Source organism: Xyrauchen texanus, chromosome 31 (genome assembly GCF_025860055.1).
Source record: "Xyrauchen texanus isolate HMW12.3.18 chromosome 31, RBS_HiC_50CHRs, whole genome shotgun sequence".
Lineage (NCBI taxonomy): Eukaryota > Metazoa > Chordata > Actinopteri > Cypriniformes > Catostomidae > Xyrauchen > Xyrauchen texanus.
The window spans coordinates 9,500,123-9,520,258 of record NC_068306.1 but is presented as its reverse complement, the minus strand read 5'-3'; the positions used below and the strand labels follow the sequence as shown (position 1 = coordinate 9,520,258).

The 20,136-nt window shown below is 36.8% G+C and overlaps 1 protein-coding gene across 1 annotated transcript in view; it reads left to right on the top strand.

The window, feature by feature from the left end:
• LOC127624806 (potassium/sodium hyperpolarization-activated cyclic nucleotide-gated channel 1-like) overlaps positions 1-19,901 on the top strand; it is a 110,248-nt gene extending 90,347 nt beyond the window's left edge. The window contains exons 6-9 of the mRNA XM_052099737.1: positions 486-726; positions 6,578-6,742; positions 18,619-18,740; positions 18,870-19,901. Of these exons, the coding sequence (XP_051955697.1) occupies positions 486-726; positions 6,578-6,742; positions 18,619-18,740; positions 18,870-19,634 (1,293 nt within the window). The 3' untranslated portion in view covers positions 19,635-19,901. The remainder of the gene's footprint in view (positions 1-485; positions 727-6,577; positions 6,743-18,618; positions 18,741-18,869) is intronic.
• The last annotated feature ends 235 nt before the right edge of the window (positions 19,902-20,136 follow it).

The window sequence follows — 20,136 nt, the reverse complement described above, 5'->3', positions numbered from 1 at the left end:
CGAATGCTCCCTTAATAAAACATTTGGGGTACATTTTTTTATTATTATTTTAAAGGTAAAAGGCAATAAATTCTCAATCTTGAAAATTTGTATAAATGAATAATTAAATTAAAGCATTAAAGTATTTTATTAAAGTAAATTCTTAAATTATTTGACATAAATGGATGAGACACAGTTTGTTTAAAATGGCTAAAAATAAATTGCCCTCACAAAGGTAAAAAATGTCTACATGAAATGCAGCAAAGGCTTCAAAATCTCACGTTTATAAAGATGTATAGCTCTTTTATTTGTATTTTTTTTAATTACGCTAGCAGTTTAGTGGTTAGCTAGTAGTAGTGCAACTTACACAGCTATTAATATTAGAAAGAAAAATATATATATAAAAAATTATTTATAAAACAAAATCTTAAAAGCAATACTTTCTTTAACTGTAAAACAAATTGTTGATATTACTATTAATATTTGCTGAATGTTTTGTCCCACAGGAAATCGTCAACTTCAACTGTCGTAAGTTGGTGGCCACTATGCCCCTGTTTGCAAATGCAGATCCTAACTTTGTGACGGGAATGCTGAGTAAACTAAAGTTCGAGGTGTTCCAGCCCAATGATTACATCATTCGCGAGGGCACCGTGGGTAAAAAGATGTACTTCATTCAGCATGGAGTGGCTAGCGTCATTACCAAATTCAACAAAGAGCTCAAACTCACTGATGGATCCTACTTTGGAGGTAAGTTGAAAAGTACACACTGTTATACATATACTTTTATATGAAGCAATCTGTAAATAACTTTCCTAAGAAAAAAAGAACTTTTTTTAGAATGCACTACAAAGCCAAAGCGAAGTGACTACGCCAGCACTGAAACTGAGTCACCAAATGTCAAAAGTCTTCGTCTGTTTTCTCTAAATTTGAGTATAGATGAGTCAAACCTGTCTGTCACATGACAGATAATTTTGACAACAATTATGTAGTTACTGCATTTTGGTTTTGCAGGGCAGATTTATTTTTAGTATGTTACTTTAATGTTTTAATGTTTGTTCAATAATTTGAACAGTTTTCAAACTGATTTTACATTATTTTACCACCATAAAATCTAATAGAAAATATTCCAAAGAAAAATTATATTTTTGTTGGTTCCATGATTTCCATGCTACATTGACAGTAAATGTGGATTGTTGATTACTGTTCTACCATACTGTGAGGTGATTGGTAGGTTGAACCAATATGAGCAATCAGAGGACTGAAGCAGGGCTCCACTGGGCATGCAGAGGTTGCATGTCAGTACATTGCAGATATGAACATTTAAAAATTTATTTTTTTTGTAACTGATTGTGCAATTCACTTCCAGTCAATATTTAGTACTCTATCCATTAAAAAAGCACTTTACCTTATCTAATTATTTAACCATTATTGAAATTTGTATTTATATGAAACCCCAACATATATTTTAAACAGGGTGGCTGTGGCTCAGTTGGTAGAGCGGGTCAGCCACTAATCGCAGGGTTGGTGGTTTAATTCCTGGCCCACATGACTCCACATGCCGAAGTGTCCTTGGGCACTGAACTCCAAGTTGCTCCCAATGGCAGGCTAGCACCTTGCTTGGCAGCTCTGCTGTCATTGGTGTGTGAATGTGTGTGCACCTGGGTGAAGGAGACACAGTGTAATATTGTTAATATTTTCAATGGAAAAATGGCACGCTTTCTAAGGGGAGACAGTCAGTTGGAACTCTGCAAATTGGACTCATAATTTACAAGTCTCTCTGACTCAGTACAGTGGGCACTAAGTTGTAAACAATAATTTACAATCCTGCTGAATTTTACATGAGGAAAGTTATTGCTTTCAAAGGTGATGTATAACTCTTATTGAGAGCTAAATGCAGATGCTATAAGATCTGCTCAGATAATGAATTCTAGAGCTGTAAAATAAGACAGTAACAAAGAATACCTGTCCAACTGTAGAGTCAGATCTACACCTGCTGCTACTGCAGGCAACGTGCCTTGCCAAACCACACTTACCAAGAGCAGGCAGCACAGAATAAGTAGCCGTTCACTAGGCTTTTGATCGATCTCTTTTTCATGCACTGATAATCAGAATGTTTTCAGGCATTTGTTTCAGATATTAATAGAGCTAATTTTTGCTACACCGAACCCTTAAATCTACTGCAAAGGCGAAGGCTCTAAAACATGTTAGTGGAACTGAAACTGGATTTTAAGTTACCCTGCTGCTCACACTTTACTAACGTTGTGTTGAGAAGTACATGACACAGTATTCATTGTTATATACTGCTCAACACAGCGTTAGTAAAGTGTAAGCTGCAGGGTAATTTAAACTCCAGTTTCAGTTCCTCTAACCTGTTTTGGAAAAAGGGACTCTCCATCAGTTTAAGAGGCTGCACATCTCTGACTATAAACTTAGCTACACAATTTGTTAGCTTATTGGCCTGTGGCGAATCAATTTATTTTTTCTTTCCAAGGGTTCAAAGCTTCAACAATTGTACATTGTACCTGTTTATTGCCTTTTGCTGCACATCCCTGCCATTCGCCACAATATCTTTTCACATGGGATATTAGATTGGTTGGGTTTCCGGAGTTTGGCAATTCTGCTTTCCAGGTCCATCAACTTAGATTCCAAAGTGACTCCAAATTTCTTTTGCCTTTCCTGAAAAACAAATAAAAAATTTAAAAAAATATTCAATTTGGTTATCCACCATAACATTACCCACAACTAAACACCATGTGAAACACCAGCTGCACAAATGTAGGGGTGACAAAGGTGATGATAACTTAAGCATTAAGTACAGTAAATGTTATTTCACCCCCTTGTGGTCTCCAAAATCTATTATGCCAGACTACATTAAACGGAAGGCCAACTGACTGTTAATCTGAAAGCACACAATTAGGCTTCTCATTTAAATGCCTCAAAAACATATTGAGAAAATAACATGCAGATCAATAATCGATGCATCAATAATATAGGACATTCCTATCATTTACATAGGACATATTTTTACATTCAAAAACAGCTAGAGGTAGCACAACTGAATAGAACTGAATGTATGTGTCTCAAGTTTACATAGTTAAACTGTTTTTAACTTGACATGGTGACATGACACTCATGGAGTGAGATGCTGAAAAAACAGTGAGACACCACACAATGGATAAGGACATTAATTTAATGCATGTTTACTTAGACCAAGAATTAAAAAATAGCTAAATGGAATGTGAGACTGCATTCTGTGTGAACAGCCCCCTAAGTCTACTTCAAACAAATTGTAAAATGTGATTGCAAGATGTTGTGGACTGTCATTCCACTATTTGGAATGTCTATTCAATGATTTCATAATTTGACACAACTATGTAATGTCTCTGAATTATGTTCATTTGAAAGTTTTTCTCAGCAAATATTCAGATGTTTTTTTATTACATTACTATTATTATTACAAACAACAAACAAATAGATTTTTGTTAATCGCGTTGTCCTCATCACGCACAGACAAAACAAAACTTCTAAACATCAGAGTCACAACGGATCATTTGACTTTCTGTATTTACTGTTAGAGTAGATTACAGACATCCAGTGTTTTATAATTCAGGATTATGCCACTAATGACCTTGATGTCATGAGTGTGGGTATGAAAACTGAAATTAAATCATATTTCTTTCTCACGATTCATGAAGGTTGTGCCTGTTCTACCATGGTACACTGCGATGCCAGCCACCTGCTTCAGTGGAAAACCATCTGCTACTGGTATTTTGGCCCACAGCAGGAGTGCTGCTGTTGTGTGAATGCGTGTGCGTGTGCGTGGGGGTGTATGTGTGTCGACCCTGCTGGCAGTGTCAGAAAATCAATTCCTCTTCACTGCATTGGGATATCAACCCAACACACACACTGGTCTTGGTCCTAAAATGCACACAGATCAAACAAAAACATGCAGGAATACAGAATTTACACACTTCTTAAAATGTCACGTTAACTCTGTATCTGTATCTGTATCTAGGATAGTGGTATGCGAAATGGGTTTTTCAATGGTTAATGCAGATTCCGAAATCTAGGGTGACCAATGGGAGATATAATGCTGATATATATACAGTGTCGTCCAAAATTCTGAGACCACGTTGAAAATCTGGTATTTAAAGATTTTGCCAGTTGGGATTACATGGATCATTAGGTTCTGCACAAACTTGTGGAGTTTATGCCATCTCAACTGCCATTAAACCAAAAGCATGTGGTAGCTGTGAAGTGCAAAGCAAAACCACAAAATCTGAGAAACAGAAACAGAAAATCCAAAAACAATCTAACAATTCAGACACAACAACAAATCATAAAACACAGCAGCAAATCTGGAAATAAAATAACAAATCCAGTAACACAACAGAAAGTCATAAAACCATGGGTAGGTTGTAGCTTCACACCTGATTTGCTGTGTGGATAATACATTTACATTTATGCATTTGGCAGACGCTTTTATCCAAAGCGACTTACAGGGCACTTATTAAAGGGACAATCCACCCAGAGCAACCTGGAGTTAAGTGACTTGCTCAAGGACCCAATGGTGGTGGCTGTGCGGATCGAACCAGTGACCTTCTGATTACCCGTTTACCAGTTATGTGGTTTAGACCACTACACCACCACCACTCCATAATACAACATAATACCCAGCCCTTTCTTCTGGACTGGTTAAAGGGATAGTTCACCCAAAAATGAAAGTGTTTTTATCATTTACTCACACTTATGCCATCCCAGATGTGTATGACTTTTTCTTCTGCAGAACACAAAGATTTTTAGAAACATGTCTCAGCTCTGTAGGTCCAGACAATATAATGGTGATCAGACCTTTGTAGCTCCAAAAATTGCATAAATGAAACATAAAAGTAATCCATATGACCCCAGTGTTTAAATCCATGTCTTCAGAATCAATATAATACATGTGGGTGAGAAACAGAACAATATTTAAGTCTAATATTTAAGTCCTTTTTACTCTAAAACTCCACTTTATCTTTCACTTTCAGAATTGAAAGTGAAACTGAACAGGCATCACATGTGTCTTTCAGATGTAAAAATGAAACTAAATGATGAGATCATTAAAATGTTTGGGTGACCTATCCCTTTAACTGATTATTTCAAAATCCATGTCACATATCTCACTGATTGAAAAACGAAATCTTTTTGGAATGGTTTCTTAACACAGTAAAACAGTTTCTTAACACAGTAAAACAGTTACAGGACACTTTAGAAAAAAGAGCAAAAAGAGCCAGCGGGATAAGGTTAGTTTAAGGTACGACAATCTTAAATAGCTATACATCACCAATGAAATTAAAATAGACCACTAGGTGAAATTAGCAGGTAATTGTTCCAGCTCGATAAATCCAAAACCTTGATTCTGCATTTTTGCTCACCAAGATGTAGCAGTTTGAAGTGTACATACAGTGAAGTTCTTGCAGTGTGCCATTTGAGGTAATTAGGCAAGCCAGTCTGTTGCTCACAGCTGGGATGTGTGCCAAAATGATGGACTTCCAAGGTGCTAAGGTCAAGTGTCAGCTCCATTTGTGGAGGCCCGGGAGGAGGGTGAATTGATTGGACGGTCTTTCATGAGAATGAGAGAAACACCTTCAAACATCTAGCTTGGGCGTTAACTCGCTCAGGCACTCGTCCACCCATGGCAGCTAGCCACAAATGTGCATCATGAATTTTGGAACATTTCATCATACAGTATATTTCTTATCTGTAATCATTCTCCCCCTGTATTTACAGTTACTACTAGCATTTTGGGGCTCTGAAAATATGCTTCACAGTGACATTTAAGGCTTATGAACCAATTAGAAAGGGTGCACAGTAGGTTCTAAGTACTTCTCCTGCCCTCACCTTTATACTGTGCTACATGGAGTCTTGGTAAAGCAAGAGAGATGGCACATTGCCATTAAAATTCTCCCAACACCTTGTTCCCGCCCTCAGCTGGAAAGTGTAGCTAGCTTGTTCCGCGGGCTATGCACCATGTTGGCTTTTTGGTTTTTCTGTGCAGGACAAATTGCCAAGGGTATCTGTATGTAGCTGCAAATAATACTAGAAAGCTGTTATTTTTAAGAGCATTCCTACTTTTACAGTAAATACAGTGTATTCAAAGAATCTTTAGTCATATATTAATAACTAATTTATTATAAAATTGGCCCTGTCCATATCTCAAAGTGAAAGACATTTCCAAGAGATACCCCAACGGACCGTAGATCTTTCTTGAGGACTATTTTTCACCAAAGACAAATAAAGCCAAATTGTGTGCAATATTACACAGCCAGTGAGGACTCTGTAGGACTCTGTAGAAAACAATTTATTCAAGGTTTATTCTAAATCTAAAGCCACTTTTCCACCATTTGGCCGAACGGTTCTGAGCACACAATCATGCTGGTAGAATGGCTTTAGTGCGTGGTAACTCGTTTAATATATCTTAATGATTTTAATCACGATGGTTTAACTAGTTGGCTGATACTCAAGTTTTTTGCTTCCCTGCTAATCCAGGTAGCTTTGACAAAATTACAATGATCATTTTACATAACATATTTGTTTCTGTTTTGTCTATTAACAACAGAGATCTGCCTGTTGACAAAAGGTCGCCGTACTGCTAGTGTCCGTGCAGACACGTATTGCCGACTTTTCTCTCTGTCTGTCGACCATTTCAACGAAGTCTTGGAAGAATATCCCATGATGCGTCGTGCCTTCGAGACCGTGGCTATCGACCGCTTGGATCGCATCGGTAAGACCTGAATCCCAATCCTCGCTTCTCCTAGTTTAATGCCTGTACTGTATGTGTTTGTTTGTTTTGTGTTTATCTTGTCCCTCATCGCACCCCAGTCATCTGCAATTGTGTTGCATGTTGAGTATATATGCTACTCTTGTTTTCTTAGCTCAAATGTCTCGGATTGATTTAATATGCATTAACAAGACATAACAATTCATAGCAATTAAACTTAAACTGCTAGCCTTTATTAAGTGGTCTGTTGGTGAGTGACAGTGCATGTAGCTGTCCTGTACGGGGCTGGTTGCCCTGCTAGCTTTGTTTTGATGTCATCACCGAATGGGCGTGTGGAGGGTGGACGAAGGCAAACCCTCACCAGCATGTGCCTCTGGTCCACTCCCCCACCTTGCACACCTGGTTATGAGCACCACCCCGTTCCCTCCCTTTGCCCTAGTTTACATCCATAACGCCCCCTACAGAGGGTTTTAGCTTGTGCAAAAATGGGCAACGGTTTTCAATGATCAATAGGACCAGTTCTTCACATGTTAGTGTAGTCCTTGTTCATTTAATGTGTTTGCCTTTTTTTTTTATTATTATTATTTTTAGTAGTAAACATGAATAATTATAATGTTAATTTAATTTGTATTTCCCAAATCTACTATTTGCATGAATCTCATCAACATCCATTGATGATAATGTTATAGGAATAGTTCACCCAAAATTAAAAAGTCTGTAATTTACTCACCTGTCTTGTTCCAGACCCATATGACTTTCTTCCGTGGAACACAAAAGGAGATGTTAAGAAGAATTCTAGCCTCAGTCACCATTCAATCATTGTATTTTGACATTCTTCAAAATTTCTTCTTTTGTTCCACGGAAGACAGAAAGTCATACAGTTTGAACGATGTGAGGGTGAGAAAATGACATATATTTATGGGTGAATTAAATCTTTAACGTCTAAAATATCTGTCTTTACAGGATGTTATATACAAAATGTTCTTAAGTTAACAGCATTTAAAAATAGTCTTAGTTGTTAGATTAAAGTAAATTGGGTTGAGGCACATTTTTATTTCTGAGCATAAAGCATCCCCACTACACACAAATCCATTATCACTCACACTTTCTTCATAGAAACATTAAAAGGAAGCATTTTTATTTCAGCCAGTTTCAAAGGAACAATGGAAAGGAAATAAGGGATTTCATTCAAGTTCTGTTAAGGCACATCAAGGTTCTTTGTCGAGATACAGGCCACCGTTCATCATGAATTTGAATTGTGTGCAATTCAAATGTGAGCTAATACATTCTGAACATTCGTAGAACATCTATTTGATGTTCTGCATCATTCAGTTGGTTTGGTCTCTGACCTTGTCACTTTTTTGTGATAATAAATTGAATTTAACTAAAAGGTTAACTATAGGGTCTTAGCATGAACTGTAACTGTTCACCCAACATTTAAATTAATCTTTAAGTCAATTGCTACAGTATATGGTTTGTGATGGACAAGATTATATTTATATTTAAATTATTATAATATTTACAAAGGGATAGTTCATCCCAAAATGAAAATGATTCACCCTCATGTTTTTTTTTAAACCTGTATGACTTTATTTCATCAATGAAACACAAAAGGAGTTATTAGGCAGAATGTTAGCCTCAGTAACCATTCACATTCATTGCATCTTCCCCACACACAATGCAATGGTGACAGAGGCTACCATTCTCAACATTTTATAATTTTTGGGCGAACTAGCCATTTAAGATAATTGGCTACATAAAAAGGTATCTCTAAAAAAGGGGGGTTGCTATGATTTAATAAATTTGTATTAAATAAATTAAATTGTGTTATGTATCTTTTGATTTTGCAGTTCATATGATTAAACCAGAAGATAATCTAAGATGTGATCTCAAAACTGGAAGTAAAATGTTTCTCCTTTAAGCATATGAATCGGTTATGACGGTTACTAATATAGCATGAAGCCTTGCATAATGTTACAACTTGAGTGCATGAAAAAAATGCTAGAAATATGAAACCAAAAATAGCATTTTTAAAGGGGTCATGTCATGAGGAATAAAATGTTCCTTTATATTTTGACATATAAGTGGCCATTGTACTACAGTATATAAAGAAAGATAATCTTAAGTTTCAGAACTCAAAACTTCCTCTTCAGTCCAAAATGAGTATTTAATGCTTCCACTCTGCAAAAATAAATAAATATCCCCACCCCCACAACATTGTGGTGAATTGATAGAGAGAAAGCAACTGAGGTACTCCAACACTGAAAATGATACTATTGTTACAGTAGTTTGCTTTTAACCAATGAAAAGTTTAAGATATTGAGTAAGGTCCATACACGTTGTTGTGCTCCTGGTTGTGGAACACTGCACCTATGCATATGCTTCCAAATTATGCCAACTTTAGGAAAGAGTGGCTTAAATATATTTAAACAAAGTTCCTGAACGCATCAAGGTGGAATTATACGTTTGTTTGGCACATATATTTTTAAAGATTCTTTTGAGAACCATTAACTATTCATGGCAGTAATGTCATATTCAATTTTATTCTAATGTTTATTATCTGTCTGTGTTTGTTAAATATGTAAGGAGTAATATAGTCAGCCATTTTTATAGCAGAATAAACCATTATCAGGACTCAAGCATGATCATATCCGCATTGATTAAACCGTTACTTACCAAAGAAATGCATAATTGCTCACGAAATATTAACTTGAGATTAATTGTTTTAAGAAAGCGTATCGTGGAGTGCAAAGAAAACAATGGTGAAGGACAGTATATGTTAGTAAGTTTGTATTAGTCAGGACATCTCGTATTTTGGCCAAAATGAATGCATGGGGATGGCCATTGTCCTATATTTAAATGACGAGATGATTGAGAGGGACCCCCCCATGCAAACATTCTGTATTTCCATACACAGGATGCGTATTGAAGCAGCAAAATGACAGAGAGGAAGCCTAGGGCCGACCGTCCCTTTTAACTCTTCTTTCAGCTGGAAATAGATTTATTAACCCTTCACATTTGCAGCTTGTGTTAATCTGGACAATCTTCACGGTTGTCAGCTTTACAAAGCAATATTTTATCACAGAATCTTGCATGCCTAGTAATAATACTAATTGGGCTTTTCCACTGCACGGTACAACTCGACTCAACTCAACTCAACTCAACTCTGCTTGATTTTTTGGGGTTTTCCACGGTGGATAGTACCTGGTACCTGATACTTTTTTTAGTACCACCTTGGTCAAGGTTCCAAGTGAGCCGAGCCGATTCTAAATGTGACGTCAAAATCCTGCAGATCACTGATTGGTCGGGGAAAATCGTCACTACCAGCGTCACTTTATTTACATTATTACGACATCAACCCGCTAGTTTTATAGTTAGCAACAGCGAAAACAGTATCATTTGTTAACGCAACTTTCGAATTGTGAAAAAAGAAATGGCTGTGCGCAAAACCACACCATGGTCAATAAACAAGGTGCAGATGGTCCACTCGTTAGAGATGAGCGAAACGAAAAAGTCTCTTGGGAAGTGTCTCAGTTGTTGGCCACACACGGCTAACACCGGACCTACCAACAGTGTAGGGAAAAGATAAAAATAAATGAAAAGTGACTACAGAACCATCAAGGAAATGTGGAAGTGGTTCGACCAAATGGATGCTATCTAAACCGTCGAGCAATGGGAGGGAGAGTGCCCTGGACGCAGCCATGATGGAGGATGGTACGTTTTGTTACGTTAACTCTATACTCTGCTTGAAAGCATCACTTTATTTAGTTGACCAGCTACTGGAAGCTTTCTTCTAAAACAACCAGGCCAATTTAACTGTTACACTTGTGTAAAAATCACCATGCAACAACTGATTTATACAGCACAATGAGCTAGTAGCTAACAGCTAGCGGTTGTGTTATTGTTTTGGTCAGTTTGTGTCGTGTTTAAGATGATGTCATGGCAGTAGAGGCGGCGCAACTATTATGACGATCATCCTATAATCCCACCCACGTTGAGGTGGCACTAAACTGCAGCGGAAATGCAAGCTCAGAAAAGTGAAGTCAGTAGAGTTGAGGCGAGTCGAACCGTAACGTGCAGTGGAAAAGTACCATAAGTATTTGGAAGAAACAGTGTGTTGACTTTGTTCAGTCATCAATTGTTATTTCAGTCGAACAACTGTAGTAGTTTGATTGCGTGCTTCACATAAATTGGGACATATAGCTAAGCTACCAATGATTCGCTTGAATGATTTCATGCAAAAAAAATTATAATTAAAAAAATTCCACACATGTTATGATGGGTGGCATTTACTGCAAAAGTGTTATCCAATCATAAAAGTGGGTGAGTATTTTGAAGTCTTAAAGGAGAAGTAGCATTGAAACTGAGTGTTTCAGACAGAGGACCGGAGACAGGGTGGAGAAAGGTCATGTAAGACTACATTATGACTGTTTTTGAGCTACAAAAAAAAAATCAAAGGATAATAATAATAATAAATGCATGACATGGCCCTTTTAAGTTCCATAATGGTCATAGGGTTAACTTGTTTTCTCAAATTTAGCACCTGCTTGCCTGAATCCATATCTTAATAAGTTATTAAGTATCCAGCATAGGTTATAATATTATTTCAAACAATTTTCTTTGTTTCTGTTCTTTTGTGTTTGTTTTCTAAATTCCGGCATGATACTATTGACTTGCCTTCACTACAAGTTGGATTGGATTTTTTTAAATCAATAGGCCCACACCACTGTGACATGCACGACAATTAAATTAATAATACATAAGAATTGATGCAATCAGGCCAATCAAATCAAATATAACCCTCAGATGACAGTATGCTAAATGCTGTCATAATTCTAAAAAAGGATCTACACCCATCTCTGTTTGTAGCATTGACGTTATCATCATTTAAAGGGATAGTTCACCCAAAATTAAAAATTCTGTCATGATTTATTCACCCTCATGTTGTTTCAAACCTGTGTGACTTTCTTTCTACCATGAAACAAAAAAGGAGGTAGGCAGAATGACACCCACACTCATCATTCACTTGCATTGTATTAAAGAAGAATATGCAATGGAAGTAAATGGTGATTGTGACTAATATTCTGCCTAACATCTGCTTTTGTGTTCCATGTGTAAGTCAAATAGGTTTGGAACAACATGAGGGTTAGTACATGATGAAATAATTTTTAGTTTCGGTTGAACTTTTTCTTCAAACTTGGTGGACGTCAATCATAACACAAGATGACCGGTGTAAACAAAGCCACGACGTGCATTGGTCCTTTCATGTGGAGAACGGGCTTGTGCTAGATTGCCACTGCAAGTTGCTTTCACAAAACACTTCCTTTGTCAGAAGTGATTTGATATCCAACTAAAACAAGGGGTCTTGTCTCATACAAGGGAAAAATAAAAACCGTGACTTGATTGATGCTCCATGTACTGTTTTTGGACTGCAAATGCTTGTCTCGTCTTAAGCAAAAGAATTTGACAAAAGAAAAAGCAATCAAAACTTGCCATGCATTAACCAGAATGACATGTTGTACAATTGATGTATCTATCTTTATTTAAAAATTATTTGACCAGGAGCCCCTCTTGAGATGAGCTCATCTCGTTTTCAAGAGTGTCCTGGCCGACCCGTAGGCAGCAGGTAAATTCCTCGTAATGATCCAGATTTTCCCCCTCACATTTGAAATGATCCACAGGCTTAAAGCAGCCAGCATGTGTTCAGTCCACCCAGTGGACCTCAAAATGAAGGTTAAATCAAAGAAGATTCAAATTTGTAAGTAAAAACAAGGTCGCATGTTCTTGTTAAAGTCAAGGCAAGTAATTTTGTGCAGAAGGTTTTTAATGCAGGAAAATTACCATAATGATAATAGCAAAAATGCTGCTTGCTATTTTGATATTTGTTAACACATAAAGACTTAATTTTATTTTTTTTGTCATTATTTGTCTATGTTACCACAATTTTTGAACATTCAGTGTCCTAAAAACTGCTCTTGTAACACTTTACAGTTCATTTATGTACATTAACATTATTTAATACTTTAGTTATCTGTTAGTTCATAGTGTATTAACTAGTATTTACTTATACAACTAATACAATGTATTAGTATATGTATATGTACATTAACCAAAATGAATATATACTGTAAATGTATTGTTCATTGTTAGTTCATGTTAACTTGTGTCAACGTATACAACTTTATTATTAATGTTGCCCAAATATTTGAGATATTGCACTTACAAAAAGGAGTTTTCAGTTCAGTCATCAGTATATTCTAGAGCTGAGCAGTGCTAAAAAAAAACAATTGTATTTTCCCAATATATCTTTTTAATGACTTTTTTCATTGTTAGTTCCTGTTTATTATTGTGTTAACCAATGTTAATGGTGCATTCAGTCATTTTTTCCTCAATTAAAAAAATTATGAGATGAACACTCCAGTCATAAGAGTAACCTTATAAAAGCTGTTTCTTTTATTATTTTCTCGATGGGGGGCAGCCAGCTTAAGATCACATGACCAGTTGAATACTACTCACTTAATCTCAATAACTGCCCTTTTATTGGACACTTTCACTCGTGGATTAAATAAACCATGACAGACTGTGAATAGTGAATTTCTACAATGGCATCAGTTACTAAAAACAACAGTTTTTTCATGATGCTGCATCCACACCCCTTGGTATCAGTGTAAGTCTAAGATGACAAATGAAAAAGTTACTGATTGCACCTTTAACGAATACAACCTAATTTGAAATTGTTGTCAAGTAAATATTTTAGAACTAAGTATAACTAAAATATATATATATATATATTCATGGTAGAAATTTCCATTGACTAATATTTGTTTGATTTCCATGGCCTTTTTTAAAAATGAAAATGATTTTATATTCCAGGTTTTCCATGCCTATTAATATAACACACTGTAACTAAATATCATATCATTATCGTGGATAGCTTGCTTACTTATCTGGCTTTCTCCTGTTAGCGAGTGAGGCTAAAACATAAGCTGCTTTCTCCAAGCCTATTTATAGTCATGTTCCAAACGTCATGATGGCCACCTGGCAAGGTGCTTGAGCTCAATGGTGCGCCATGTTCACGCCTCACCGTGTTCCGCTCATTAATTAGAGAATGGGAGGCAGACTCCAGGTTATTAGGCATCGTCAATGACACAGATATAGAGTAATTCAACTCTGGAAGAATGCAGTGTGTGAGACTGGTGTGTCTCAGCGGAGGCCGTTGATCTTAGAGGTCAAATGGAATGTTCCGTTCTGATGAATGTCTAAACACATTTAGTCCGAATGTCTCTTTCTCCGTACAAGCTTCACGATAGGCTTTGTTCTGAAAGGGACTGTGGGTTCCTGTAAAATCAAAGCTATAAGGAAATGTTCAGGATGTCTACTTTGAAGGCTTTCTCAAAATGAAATGTTGTGACACACTGAGAATGTTAGTTCTGATAAACTCTGCCCCATTCTGCAAGTATAATATTCTTCCTCTTAACGTAAGGGTAGGCTATTTATACATCAAAAATCGATTGCTTTCTCAAACTTTGTTCAAATCTAAAGGAAGAGTTCAAAACGAAAACTCACTATTTTCTGCAATTACACTATTTAGCCAAAAGTACATGTGGTCACCTGACTGTCACACCTATATGAGATTGTTAGGCATCCCATTCCTAAACCATGGGTATTATTCTCTGTATTTTTTATGGCAAATTATGGCAACATGACAACAAAGTCACAAAGTGTACAAATGTCTGAGAAACTTGAGGGCTTAAAATATTCAGCAGAACACATTTAAACCTCTTCAGAACCTGTTCAAACCCCTAGAGGTCATGATTGTTGTTGATCTAGGACCTTAATCTACAAACCCTTCTCCACTGGCTGTTTAAAGTCCTTAAACCTGTGAATAACATATTTACGATCAACTACTTATTCATAGAAACTGCGTTCCATCCAAACATCTTTTCAAAAGACATGTAAGTCTCTAGACAACATAGTTCGTGTTTGTTAGAAGTAAACAGTAGTCTTCTCTATATTCCACTGGATTCATTTCACTGTGACTGCCAGTAGACACATCATGGCCTTTAACTTTTGAAAATAAATGAGCAAAGGCCATTTCTTTCAGTGTGGGTTCCAAACATCAGACACAATCAGTCATGAGTTCACCCCCCTCCCCACGCCAAAATGATTCTCAGGTCTGGCACACTGAAATCTGGCCATGTTTACCGCTACTGATGTAGTCGGTGCATGGAGCGAGCAGTGTGTGATTGGATGTGCAAGGACACAAGATGCCGGTAACCACTTCCAAATGTCTCATGGGAGCTCCTTGTCCTTACTGTGATGATGTGCACATTATTCCTGTCAAATTCCTGTTCATCCTCTGGAGCCCTTTTCTTTCTCAAGTGACATACAGTATACTGTAGTCCCTCTAATTTACTGCCTCAGTTAATAGCAGATCGCATAGTGCTGAAACTCATATTCAGCGTTATTGTTTTTTCTAATTTATATGTTTGATTGGATTTATTTGACAAATGTTTAAACATGTATAAGACTTATTATATGTACACCATCTTATACAATAAAAAAGGATATACAAACACAAAAAAGCCAATGGATAATTTCCATTGTTTTCCTCTAGTCCTCTGTTTATTGATTGCTTACCCCCAACACGTCTGCACTTTTGATTTTCTTATTCATTTATGGTAATAAGTAAATATACTTATAATGAAGTTATAAGTAGACTGTATTTAAATGCTTAATACTGTTCTTAGCTACAATATTATGTTCTGAATAACAGATCACATTATACTTATTTTAATTTAAACCATAATTTATCTGGCGCTTATTGCGAAATGATGAGTTTAACATTCTGTAGTGCTACTCTCCTAAAAAAACTGACTAGAGGTGTCATATTTGCATAAAGAAAATTCAGTCTAGTTTAGGACCAATAATAGGTTATTAATACAATTACTATTTAATTACGTATTTGTAAACACGATAAACAATCGTATTTTATCTAATTACACAATGATGATTCATTGACATTATAGACATTAGTTTTATCATCTGTTAATGCCTGATATTCTGTAAAACTCCTTTGAATCTACTTGCCGTTTGCCACCGATCTTCCCACCTACTGTGTGTACTTTAGATATGTTGCTCGGTTTTTCTGGAGGAGATTGTTTCGCAGCTCTCAATGTTGCACAGCTTGGTTTTAATTACACTATATTGCGTTTGTTTATGTATCGTACGATATCAGCCACAACAATAAAACCACCTGCCTAATATTGTGTAGGTCACCCTTGTGCCACCAAAACTGTGCAAACGCATCTCAGAATAGCATTCTTAGGTGATATTCTTCTCACCACAATTGTACAGAGTTACCGTAGACTTTGTCGGTTTGAACCAGAATGGCCATTCTCTGTTGACTTCTCTCATCAACAAAGCATTTTCATCAACAGAACTGCTGCTCACTGGATGTTATTATTTATTTTAATTTTTTTGGCACCATTCTGAGTAAACTAGGGACTGCTGTGTGTGAAAATCTCAGGAAATCAGCAGTTACAGAAATACTCATACAAGCCCATCTGGCACCAGGCCCAGGTGGTTTTAATGTTGTGGCTGATCGGTGTAAGGTATTTTATACTGAGTATTTGCCGCAAAAGGACCCTAAATAAAAATTATTGAATAAATATTGATTTAAAGGGCTAATTGTAAATTGTAAAAGGACCCGACTATGAACACATGCATCAGACAGATGCTTATGGAGTGTCTTACTTTGATAACATCATAAACAGCATAGTCTGAAACTTAAAAACACATCACCTACATATAGAGGGAGTAATGTTCAGCAGTTGAATGCGGGAATAACCAACAGCCCTAATATATTTATTTATATGTATACACTGTAAACTGTGTACTCTGTGTGTGTGTGTGTATATATATATATATACATACAATCTCAATCTCTCTCTCTCTCTCTCTCTCTCTTTCCCTCTCTCTCTCTATACAGTATATATACAGAGAGAAAGAGAGAGAGAGAGAGAGAGAGAGAGAGAAGAGAGAGATGGTATAAATAATGGTATTATTTGTTTTATTATATTAAATTAATGCTAATTTTATTTAAAATTTAAAAAATGTGTCCAGACAGGGTGATTTCACTTATTGTATATAAAAACAAAATCTGAGATTTTATTGTTGCAATACAGTGAGGAAACTTTTTGGAACAATTCAAATGTAAAACAATTATGAGGAAAATAATTAATTGTCTTAATCTAATGACTTATTGTCTGTGTGAAAAAAATATTTCATATTAATTTCTATCTTAAATTAACTTAAATTTTTTTTTTTTTTTTTGTTTCTTTTATTTGATAGGGACAAAGCATGTTGATGAACATCTGTACAGAATACAAGATGTAAACAAGCCGGATTATGGCAGTATTGCTAATTTACGTCCGCGGAGTTGTTCATTGAACCTTTGCAATCAGATTTTTTTCAGAATATTTTTATGACGAAACAAACGTGAAATTGAACAATAATCAACCCCACTTTTGTCTTGACAAATAGCATAACTGTAAGTGGACTAATGAATTTGTCCCTTAAATTAGCCCCAGAATAATAAGTAATCTAAACACATTAAAATGTAACTAAATCTTCAAAAACAAAATATTATGAAAAAAAAATCTTTATGAATAAATAATAAAAAATAGTTTATATTCTGCTTCTAACACTATGGGCAGCTTGATAGTAAAATTGTATGTCTCATAACAGCTGAGTCCTAAAACTGTTTTCACCTTGAATAGTAAAAACTTAGAAGAATGCATCCTACCCGATTCATTCTTGAGGTTATGGCTGGGAGATTGATAGCATATCGCTTTATGCCTTCAGCTCACAAGAACTTTATTCTGTCATCTAATGTAACAGCAATGTTCTCCTCAGCTATTCTGTACAAAAGGGCTGTGCTAGAAGAGGTTCTCTAAAAAAATCAATACATTCCCCATTTACGATAAAGGCAAAAGAGTGAATTAGGTAGAAGGATTTAACATACCTAAATCAATTTGGCACACTGAAGTCAAGTTAAATTGAAATTAAGAAATCCTAATAACCATCGCCCATAGCTAATCACCCCTGCAAGCACTCTTTACAAGCGTTAGCAGATCAATCATTTGATTTTTGTCATCGTTAGTATATGGAAGAGAGCATTGATCTCACAGAAACCCACTAATAAAGGACCACTATTGCCACGATCAATGATCCTCACTTGATATATTAATGCATCTTTTGTTGGCCATCAACATAGAGACTTGGTTAAGCTTAGTTTAGGAGACACTAAAAATTTAATAAATAATAATTTGAGAGGAGACACAATTACGCCCATGTCCGCAAAAACAACTAATGTATTATGCAGGCCCAAAAGCATAAGTATAATATATGTCAAGACACATAGAGAACTATTGGCTGCTGATGTAGCCTACATGTTACACTCTACATTCTATTATTTATTGTAGTGGCCTACTATAACTCATTTTAATGCCATAAAACTTTGTCACATTAAAACAATATTATACCATGATATTAATTCATACTTTAAGTGTGTAGTCCCTGTTAGGGGACTGTGATGTTTTAGAACACTTAAAAAGTGTGTGTTTGTTATATACAAAGTGAAAATGTGAATTGAGATTCAATGAGGTAAACACCTCAGATGATGAATCCAACATCTCAACCAATCAATCCTACCTAAAGGAAAGAGAGACAGTTAACCCTTCCACCATTTGTGATATTTTTGTTGCCCTTCTCTCATTGTTAAACATGTTTTATTTACACTTTTAGTGCTAAACTGGTATTTTATCGACTCGACCCCAGCTAAAGATTGACTTTCTTACGGTTTTGCACCCAAACAGGGAAGAAGAACTCGCTCCTGCTCCAGAAATTCCAGAAGGATCTGAATGCTGGCGTGTTCAACACACAAGAGAACGAGCTGCTGAAGCAGATAATCCGACAGGACCGGGAGATGGTGATGATGGTAGATCGGAAGCAGTCGGTCACAGGGATGAATTCCACGCCGATGTCTGGAAACTCCATCATTAACTCTCCCGCCCAGCTACCGTTCACTACAGCGGCTGCTATTCTTGGGAACCAATTACAGCAACAGGCCGCCCCATTGAGCTATAGCACCTCTGCAACTATCACCCCTTCCGGCCGTGTGCCGCCCTCCCAAGGCGTCACGTTTTCGGTGGCAAGCATATCACATGGGAACCTCAGCACCTCTTCCCTGAATCCCCCTACTCCCTTGCAGCAGCCGCCTTCGGCGATCATGTCCCCATGCTCTTTTACCACGTCCGTATGCAGTCCCCCGGTTCAGACCCCTATAGCTAGCCGAACTTTCCAGTATGGATCACCGACAGCTTCACAACTATCCCTTGTACAGCAACCTATACCCCAGCAATCCTTGCCTGCTTCCATATCCCAACAACAGCAGCAACAACAGCCACAACAACCACCAGGGGCATCCCCTCAAAGGAGTGAGGTTCACAAGAGCACACATGCGCTCCAGTCAGGCAGCCTGAGCCGGGACATACGCCATCTCTCTGCCTCACAGCCTTCACTCCCTCACGAGACCTCAATGGCTGCCCGGGCTCACCCCACATCGGGCGAAATGCTCACGTCCATTCCGCCACCCATGGGATCCACGGCAGGTGTCCAGGCACCGGGTTCTGCACTGCAAAGCGGAATCCGCACCAACGTTCCACAGAGGGTTGCCCTTTTCCGACAGATGTCATCGGGAGCGTTACCGCCAGTGCGCACGGCGCATTCTAGTGGCCAGCACAGGGATTCCTCTGGTTCCAGGAGAGAGTCGTCAGTCTCAAGCTGTACAGAGACGGAACAAGACAAAATGCGATTCGCATCGAATTTATGATTCAGTTTTACTTTTTTCCTGTTATTTAAAAAAAAAAAAACTTTGATTTTTATGGAGATACAAAAAATGGGGGAAAAGACTCAAAAAATAGTATTTTTTTTCTTTCTCCAACATCCTCTGAAAAAAATAACCTCATTGCTATCCTGTACAGAATTTCCTTGTACTATATTTTAGACACCCTTCAACTTAAGAATGTATATTAAACAAATATATATGTGCAAATTCAACTAGAATATTTGGCGTTGACCATATTGGAAAAACTCTATTATAAACGCAAGTCTTCCTCTCTAACATATGTGACTATAATGTGTCTGAACATGTTCTATTCTGTTCATTTTTCTTATTGTTTGGATTTATCGTTTTTGGTACAGGAATACGATGTGTCTGGGAATTATTTTTTTAATTTTATTTTCTCTTTGTAGCGTTAAAAAGACAACAAAAGTCCAGCATTCAGCAGCTTTTGTAAATCACTGTGGAAAATGTTAGCGCTGTCAGACCTGGG